Raw genomic sequence first — 10,000 nt, forward strand, 5'->3', positions numbered from 1 at the left:
CTCAGTCCAAATATGGTCACTTTTGTTCACTGGTTGCAAAAAAACAAGATGGCGACGGCCAAATCGAGGCACCACAAACCAATGGGTGACGTCACGTGACGACGTCCACTTCTTATATATAGTCTATGGTCGGTGTTGGTTTCACACAAAACTAAATCGTCGTTAGACAAACAGAGACTTTCTTGACGTGCATAATGATCTTTTAAACTGACAAACATTTGTGTTAATTTGTACCACAATTCAAACAGGAGAAAAAAAGCTTTTTTTTGGTACTTTGTTGCGAGAAGCTTGTTTCCACTGCATGAACATGAACACATTAATACGCTGCATGTTTAAAAGACTACATATGACGCTTACTTTGTCCACACAGTCGTCGAAGAAGGCCAGACTGGCGTCTTTGTCGCTGACGAAGGAGCACTCCTCAATAAAGCGGATGAACATCTGGGTTTTGGTCATCAGCGAGTAGAACTTCTGGTGTGAGCGGTCGCGGCTCTTCAAGAACCCTAAAGACGTAAATGTTCAGGTTAGCTTTCACAAATGGAAGTCTTTTTTTAATGAATTAATGTGAGGAATGATTTGTAGATAATTGAACAAACAGCAGCAGGTTTATCATCGTAGCTCAGCTCATTTCATCCACTAAAAAGAGAAAAGTACTCACAAGAGCAATTTAAAGGAATCCATTATCCTATAAAGGGTCTTTATATATAACGTCCATTTGTCTTGGTTTGGATAATGCAAGCAAACACATTGTTATTAGTCTAATGGCCAATTTGGGATGTACAACAAGGTGGTAAATAGCTTCCGTAATAGATGCTGAAAGCAGCTTAGCTGACCAATAAGTCTCTGCTGTTGAGAGACTGACAGCAGGATGGATGACCACTGGCTCACAGCACCGAGCTGGAAGCCAAACACTCGTCGCTGCTGCAGAAAAACACTTCCTGGAGCTGATAAATATTTAAATCCTGACGCTGCAGGCTCGCAGCCTGGACCATCGTTGATTTTTACCAAAACTCCTCTCAGTAGATTCACTTTACAGTCTTTTTTTATTAAACTACAGTTCTACTACATCCCAGTAGAGTTTAAAAACACTACGAGGGATTTAATCATGAGTTGATTACTGAATTAAATGCAGTTTTCCTACATTTGCCGGTTAAAATGTAGGAAAATGTAGGAACCTACAATGTCCCTGTATGTTGAATAGACACAATTCTCAACTCATTATGTGAGATTTGTAGACCAAACAAATGTAAAAAATAACAACTGAATAATAACTGAAAAAATGAAGAATAAAACAGCAACATTTAAACCTCCAAATTTAAATCAAAAATACCTGATGCATGTTTTTTATTGAAACAGCAAAACTGATGAAACAACTCACGGCTCATTCTTCGTCGTTTGCTACAATATTACGGTAACTGTTACACGCTGAACGGCATGCTGGGTACAGCTCGCTTTAGAAGATGGGTGTGGACCGAGCAAGGGTGCCAGAAGTAGAGGGGGGAAGGAAGCAGGGAAGGAGCCGAGCCATTGGGCCCCAAGCTTCACGCCCCTGTTCTGATTTGGCGTCACAGCTAGTGTGATCTCATTGCACAAAACTTTGTTGTAACACCCAACAGCTCCTAACAGACAGTGGTCATAGATCATCAAAGACCACAACAGATCCTCAAGTATTTTGTTTGTTGTGACCGTAACAACACAGACACACACACCTCAAGCAACCATTATTATTTCCACAGTTTGTAAAGCAAAAAGGAAATGAGACTCAATCTGCATGTGATACTGTTAAAGTCACAGATGTTGGACTGAAAGCACTTTAATCATCTGATGAGGGAACTGGTTTTTAAAGGGGCAGCAGGGAAACATAAAAACTGGTCTACACTGGCACTTTAACACATTCTGTAATTTAGTTGTGGATATGAAGTCTTAAAGCGGTCAGGAGTTCATTCACGTGATGTACGAGCTGTTGCATGTTTCAGGCCGTGATGTAATGCACTGCCGTCATTCCTGTGTGCCGTGTCCTATAACTCACGCTGGACTCCACCTTGGCTACAGCTCTCCTCCGTGACTTCAAGCCCAACTCATTTCAGCTGTGCTGTCGACCAGCTTTCAACCCGATCCAGAAGCCACTCTCCGGTCTCTGCCGCTAACTGACTAACCTTCAGTCTGCAAACAGCCTTGAACCTCCGACCACAGCATCTTCTCAAGCCTCAGCCTTGTGTGCGTGTGTTTACTCACACACACACACACGCACACAGAGGTGGAGACACTTATGAATGCTCATCTATTAAACAACGCCATCTGTTTTTGAGGCTGGCCAGCTGTAGAGATGACGCAGTATTTAGTTTACATGTTCAGAGACTCATTAGTGCTAATCGTGGACTCTAACTGTACATCTGTGACTTCAAGGTCTTGGCTGGAACCTCAATAATGACAAACACGACCGGGTCGAAAGAATGCATGTGTGCTTAAGATCTACAAAGATGTTGACAAATTGCATAATTTGAAAAAAGGTAATATATCGCAATACTCAGCATATCAAAATATCAAAATATCGTAATAATATTGTATTGCGACTAAAGTATCGAGATGATATCATATCGTGACACAAGTATATCGATAGCATCGTATCGTAACTAAAGTATCGAGATGATATCATATCGTGACACAAGTATATCGATAGCATCGTATCGTAACTTAAGTATCGAGATGATATCATATCGTGACACAAGTATATCGATAGCATCGTATCGTAACTAAAGTATCGAGATGATATCATATCGTGACACAAGTATATCGACAGCATCGTATCGTAACTAAAGTATCGAGATGATATCATATCGTGACACAAGTATATCGATAGCATCGTATCGTAACTAAAGTATCGAGATGATATCATATCGTGACACAAGTATATCGATAGCATCGTATCGTAACTTAAGTATCGTGATGATATCATATCGTGACACAAGTATATCGATAGCATCGTATCGTAACTAAAGTATCGAGATGATATCATATCGTGACACAAGTATATCGATAGCATCGTATCGTAACTTAAGTATCGTGATGATATCATATCGTGACACAAGTATATCGATAGCATCGTATCGTAACTTAAGTATCGAGATGATATCATATCGTGACACAAGTATATCGATAGCATCGTATCGTAACTAAAGTATTGAGATGATATCATATCGTGACACAAGTATATCGATAGCATCGTATCGTAACTTAAGTATCGTGATGATATCATATCGTGACACAAGTATATCGATAGCATCGTATCGTAACTAAAGTATTGAGATGATATCATATCGTGACACAAGTATATCGATAGCATCGTATCGTAACTAAAGTATCGTGATGATATCATATCGTGACACAAGTATATCGATAGCATCGTATCGTAACTAAAGTATTGAGATGATATCATATCGTGACACAAGTATATCGATAGCATCGTATCGTAACTTAAGTATCGTGATGATATCATATCGTGACACAAGTATATCGATAGCATCGTATCGTAACTTAAGTATCGTGATGATATCATATCGTGGGACCTCTGGTGATTCCCACCCCTATTAATTGTTACAGTGGTAGCATCTATAATGTGAATTCATGGATATTAAGTGTTCATCTGTAGCTGTCCCAGTAATATTTGTTTGTTGTGTACTGAAGTAGCACATCCTATGACATGGTTAAGCTATGTTTGAGTCAAATAATTACTACTTTAATTGAAGACATTTAACAACATGCTATCATTTGTTCTGGATTACCAGACTTTTATTGAGCAAGCACCCTCGCTTCTCTCACCGTGAGGCCACTACTGTCTCATAACCTTCTCAATCTTCAGACAGACCTTTATGACAGGGAACTAAAGCTGTTATCTTTGCTCTCTTCAAAGACACCAGACTCTTTTGAACAAAAAACTGTACTTTTACCTCAAAAACACAGGAGTTGCTGATCTTCTGCTTCCTGGATTGGTTAGTTAGTTAGTTAGTGTGAGACTTTGGTGTTTTACAGGGTTAGTTCAGACCAAAGCCACAAACTAACTAACTGATGGAGGCAGCAGTAAACCAGCAACTCCTATGTTCCGAGAGGTTAAATCACTGTTTTAGTGAATGGAGTCTGGTGTATTTGAAGAGATCAAAGATAAAAGCTTCAGTTCCCCTCAGAAAGGTTTGTCTGACATCAAAGTAAAGAGGTGAAAATATTCTAAATATAGCATTCACTTAAACTGATATATCTATCTATGTATATATATATACTCCTGTCTGTTTCTATAAACTCATCTACTGTAGTAAACCACTGACTCTGGAGAAGAACCTCATACAAACACACTACTGTCTCTTTAAGGGTGTGGGGTGGATTAGCTGGTCATGACAGAACCCATCTTTCAGATTACTGGTATTAAAACGGCGAAGCTTAAAGCTCCTGTGATCAGTGAACACTTTGGTGGGAATCGTTATTCGGATATCAGAGATCATGACACTGTAGTGAGTCAGCAGGAGGAAGAGGACAGCTGGGTTTATCTTCACCGTCTCCTCTGCACTGAACTTGGATGAATAGCTACACGTTCCAGATACCTTGCAGGTCAAAGAGCGAGCTGGCGTCGGTGGCCTTCTCCGAGGGCGCCTGGGTGATGGGTCGCAGGAATGAGCGGTAGCCTTTCAAAATGGCCGCCATGAAGCGCAGGAAGGCCTCCTGGATCTCGAGCTCCATCGTGTGGAGGCTCTTCCCACAGCTCAGCTCCGACGAAAAACTCATGCTGAGCTCCAGCTGCCCGTCAGAACGCTGCTGACCTGGAGACGGAAAATCAGCCGCTGTCAGCACATTCTGCATTCAAATCTCTCGATGTCAGCATAAAAGATGAGTCATTACTTCTGCTTAGAGATGGCAGTATATCGATATTATTACACATCGAAATACTGATATGAGACTAGATATCGTAGATTTTGGATAACGTAATATTGCGTAATATCTTCCTGATGTAAAGGCTGCATTACAGTGACGTGATGTCATTTTCTGAACTTACCAGACTATTCTAGCTGTTCTTTAATTTGTCTTTACCCACATCATATCCACATTACTCATGATAATTAATCAGAAATCTCCCTGTGTAATTATTTTTTATGATCAAAGATATGTATTGAGAGGTGAGACGAGATCTTCAGGTATTCATTAAGAATGTCTCTCCACTAAAACTCTCTAGCAGGCGTATCAATATCCATCACTTCAGGCAGAAACTGGATCGATTTTCAACTTCACTGAATCAGAAAATGTATTTGTATTCAGTTTCTGCAGCTCAATAAGCCGCATGTTTCAGTGAGCGAGTGTGAGTGAGTGAGAAAGCAGAAAGTAATACAATGAGCTCTACGACAGGGAGACGGGTAATCAGGAAATGATGGGATTATTGGTGGAACGAGAGCAGAAGAGTACAGACTGAATAGAGAACAAATTGTAAAGACGAGAATGCAAGAAGCTTGTCCAGTGGTGGAATGTAACTAAGTACGTACATTTACTCAAGTACTGTACTTAAGTACAAGTTTGAGGTACTATTTTATGCAACTTTATACTTCTCCTCCACTACATCTCAGAGGTAAATATATTACTTTTTACTGTACTACATCTCAGAGGTAAATATATTACTTTTTACTGTACTACATCTCAGAGGTACATATTGTACTTTTTACTGTACTACATCTCAGAGGTAAATATATTACTTTTTACTGTACTACATCTCAGAGGTACATATTGTACTTTTTACTGTACTACATCTCAGAGGTACATATTGTACTTTTTACTGAAGTGTTCCTTGCATTGTTGTAGATTAAACCAGCCATCAGTGTACAAAGGAGTTAAAATGCAACATACACACTAATGCAGCAGGAATATTAATCCAGAATCATCAGCTACACATATCTTAACTTTACTACGGTCTTGAATGCAGGACTTTTACCTGTAGTATTTTCAGTGTGGTATTAGTACTTTTACTGCAGTAAGGGATCTGAGAACTTCTTGAGTCACTCACTGAACATAACATACTCTGTGATTTCATTGTATTTTCAAATACACTGAAGGTCAAAAAAGGAAGAAATGTGGTCCAAGAAGATGTAACGTGTACCACTTTCTATTCAACTGAACACAAAATAAAAAGAAGCACTGAATGGTAACGTTCTTCTGAAAGTGTACTTTCACATTGTTCAATCATGTGTTCCATCGGCTGGTGAAACTCACCGTCGACCAGCTGCTGGTAGAGATTGCTCAGCACATTCATCAGGTTTTTACAGGCTTTCTTTGGCAGGATCTTCCATGTGACGGCTCGCTTATCTTCATTGCTGGAAAAGCAGAAGCACACAGTGAGCTGTGGGGAGGCCACAGACGGACCGGGGGGAGCTCGGACCACCCCAACACCGTCTGTCGCATATTAAAACGAGCCTGATGCTAAAAAAATAACCATTTCCACCCAGACTCCTGGTCTCTAAACGTAGAACTCATGACCTGGCAGTGATGCGGTCTGGAAAAAAAGAAAGAGGATACACAGCAAAAGACAGGAGGGAAAGGAGGTCTTAGCTGGAGGTGCTATGTGCGGCTCACTGACCTTTAGTTAATCCTGTTTTTAATATTCATCACGAGGAGTATTCTGAGTAGATAAAGAGTCATATTACATTCATCCTTTGCTGAAGTAGCAATGTTTTTTGTGTATTGTGCTCACTGGAAGATGGTGTTGGTGTCCAGGTCCACACAGCTCACATCCGGGGGCGGGTCATAAAGATCAAAGTAGCGGGAGTCCACTCCCACAATGAACGGACAGGGGGCGCTCAACACGTCCGCCAACGCCAGGGGGCACAGAGGAATATACGGGCACGGCCAGTGGAATGGGAAGATCATCTGAGGGAGGGGGGGGGGGGGGGGTAGATAGGGCTCCCTTGTAACATGTTTCAGGTTCATGAGAAGTAGTTCAAAGAGGTTCACAGTCTGGTTAGAAGAAGTTAAGATGAACAAACTACCGGTAGTTTTCATTTTACATCCATGTCTGTCCAAAAAATGTCATCACTTCATCATTTTAACCTGTTAGACATTTGTGTAAAACATTGTCACAACAGCAGATACATTCTTCAGATGTTTTAGGTCACAGTGGCCTTGACCTTTGACCTTTTAGCACCCAAAATCGTATCAGTTCATGTTTGAGTCCAAGTGGACGCTTGTGCCAAAATTAAAGAGATTTCCTGAGATATCGGACGGACGGACAACCAAACAAAAAGCATGAAAGCATATTATGATGTAAATGAGATCGGTCCAGCAGTGACTTCAACTCTGTGTTTCATCACTGCCGGTGACCACAGCAGTGACTTTAACTACCGCACTAAACATTAGTGCATCAGTAAAAGTGAAGATGCTGGCAGCAAACGACAGCTAGAGACGGTGACTCACCGACACCAGAGCTTCGGTGACGCTGGTCAGAACCGCGGGTCGTAACGAGTGGACCAGGATCTTGTGCTCGGTGACGGCAAACACCAGCAAGGTGACGGCGTTCTCCGGTCCCAGGTTCTGCAGCAGCATGGAAAATCGACCGCCACTACGCAAAAAACACACACAATGAAAGTCAGTGTCAACTCTCACCGGTACATCGAGAAGGATGAACGGGGTGTTCTGCCCTTGAACAACTATGATGAACAGTGTTTAAGATCAATTCATGTCACCGGACATTTCAACGTCCCGAATTGATGAATTGAATTGAATAAGAGTGAAACATTTGACAAGATACGGCGTCCCTTCTTGGTTGATCTGGTAAATGAGACTGACAGCGTCTCTTTTTAATCTCGTTGTGGGGATCTGGTTGAATACCTGATCCTCGGTACCAGAAGCTGCCCCATGTCTCTCAATGTTTGTTTAGTTATATCATTGTATCATCATCGCTGTTTATTTGATTGAGTTGTTGGTTTGTTGACTTTGTTCTGTTATTTATCATTTAATGGCCGCGTGACGTGTGTCAATGCGTTTGAACTTGAAAAAGCAAAATGTAAAAAGGTTTCTTTAACCAACGACTGCTGATTTCTTCTCTTTCACGTTCACGCTCAGAGGATCTTTGTCTCTTTCAGTTGTCTGTCTGGTTGAACTACTGAAAAGTATTTGTACTAAACTTAATACCATAAAAAACATCAGACATATAGAGTACGTCTAGCAGCTTTTGGGATACACTTTTGAACGGTGGTGTACACACACAGTGAATCAGTAACAAAATGCATCATTTCCTTTACATTGCAGGACAAAATAAGGAGTGAGATATCTGTGTGCAGCTGCTCTTACCTGAGCGGTAAAGGAGACGACACCGGCTGGCTCAACATCAGGCTGTCGTGAGGAGAAAGCTGCAGAAAAGCTGGAAAGTGAGATAAAAAACCAACCGAGCAGAACGTGCCTGAATCATATCAACACTCATCCATAATGGAGGAGCCTAAACTGCTGCACACCAGAACGCCCTCACAAAACAACACGAGAGTCTGCAGAACCATAAATATTCATTTCCAACAAGCAGAGAATGTCCCGTCACTGTGACCTGAACTCACCTGCACCAGGATGCGAGGCCTCTGAGAGGAAGGGAAGGGAACTTTATGCATGAAGTGAGAGATGTGCCTGCAAAGAAAAAGGAAAGAGAAAGTGGGATGTGAGGCCAAAAATAATCGGTCACTGCGTCCCTCTAAGTCTGGTGAGATTCATGAGCAGCAGTAAGCTGCGACTCTTCTGTTACTGATCACCTGGTTGGAATGTTTTCAACGTTTATTAATTACTGTATGTGGTTGGTGTGTTTTTGTCAGTCTGCTGGACTAATTTCAAAATAAGATAAGATAATCCTTTATTACACAGCGGCGACATTTAAAGGATTACTGCAGCAAAGTGGAAAGTGCAACAAGAGACATTAAAACATTTTTTGTCAATTAAGACACAAACACATGAGAAAATAGGGTTCAGGTTAAAAAATCCCAAAGTTCCCGTTTCATGGTGCGTCTTATCAAGACAATCCAATCAGGGCCTTTTGGAGTCTTGTGCTAATTGTCTATTAACTGAGCGACTACTGTGCCGTGTTTGTTCACAGATTCAATGAAGAAGCATCTGACTGGCTTCTTCGCCATAGAGGCTCATGGGTATTGTAGTATTTAGACCCACGGTTTCTCTGAAACAAAGTTATTCAAATTGGGTTCGAGAACATAAACCTTGATGATCCGAACCTTTATGGGAGAGTCCTGAGTCTCTGTGGTCAGTAACATTGAGGACGTTTTTAAACGAAGAAAAAAACACTTCTGGAACCAGCGCCTCCATTTACCTTATAGACGTGTGTAAAATGAATGATCAGCAAGAAGTGACAGAGCATCAAACGGTGAAATGAAGAGATAAAACAAGAGAGCGCTCACTTCTCGATGGGCAGGGCGTGAGGGCCGGAGATGGAGTAGCGATAGAGGAATGTGAGGAACTTGCGGAAAGCGTCGAAGAAGGGCCAGTGGGAGAGCAGACAGATGCACTTGTTGGTGTAGATCGAGTGAGGGATTGTGGTGGAGCTGCTGCTGGCTGTCCCCGTAGGGCTGGAGGAGGAGGAGGAGGAGGAGGAGGAGGAGGGTTTCTGTGGATCGGGGCTCAGGAGACCCAGCTGGGAGCGCTGCTGGTCAGTCAGACACTCCACTGGGAAGGGCTCGTAGAACTGAATGGCTGCACCGTAGACCTGAAACAGGGGACACGTCGGATGTCTTCATCTGCACATGTGTCATATAAAGTAGACTGTCCTAACACAAAACAGTCTAAAGCCACGCTGCATCTCATCACTACACAGATGCATGTATAATGTACACCTGCTGTTACTTATTTATGGAATTATGAGTGTTTTTATGTAATTGTATGTGAGTTTCATAGGTGTAGATTTTTATGTTGTTTGTGAGCCTTTAATCAATGTTCAATCCTCATTATGTCAGGATGATGATGAATGTTATCATTTATATCTGTT

General features: G+C 41.6%; 1 protein-coding gene across 3 annotated transcripts in view; it reads right to left on the minus strand.

Moving 5' to 3' along the window:
- LOC306787564 (C-myc promoter-binding protein-like) overlaps positions 1 to 10,000 on the minus strand; it is a 66,927-nt gene that overhangs the window by 31,793 nt on the left and 25,134 nt on the right. For all 3 annotated transcript variants that reach the window (XM_079282743.1, XM_079282742.1, XM_079282741.1), the window contains exons 6-13: positions 9,417 to 9,721; positions 8,574 to 8,640; positions 8,317 to 8,375; positions 7,441 to 7,585; positions 6,722 to 6,897; positions 6,244 to 6,344; positions 4,593 to 4,808; positions 358 to 503 (exon numbers count right to left, since the gene is read on the minus strand). In XM_079282743.1, the coding sequence (XP_079138869.1) occupies positions 358 to 503; positions 4,593 to 4,808; positions 6,244 to 6,344; positions 6,722 to 6,897; positions 7,441 to 7,585; positions 8,317 to 8,375; positions 8,574 to 8,640; positions 9,417 to 9,721 (1,215 nt within the window). The remainder of the gene's footprint in view (positions 1 to 357; positions 504 to 4,592; positions 4,809 to 6,243; positions 6,345 to 6,721; positions 6,898 to 7,440; positions 7,586 to 8,316; positions 8,376 to 8,573; positions 8,641 to 9,416; positions 9,722 to 10,000) is intronic.

This window comes from Melanostigma gelatinosum (genome assembly GCF_949748355.1).
Source record: "Melanostigma gelatinosum genome assembly, chromosome: 2".
Taxonomy (NCBI): domain Eukaryota; kingdom Metazoa; phylum Chordata; class Actinopteri; order Perciformes; family Zoarcidae; genus Melanostigma; species Melanostigma gelatinosum.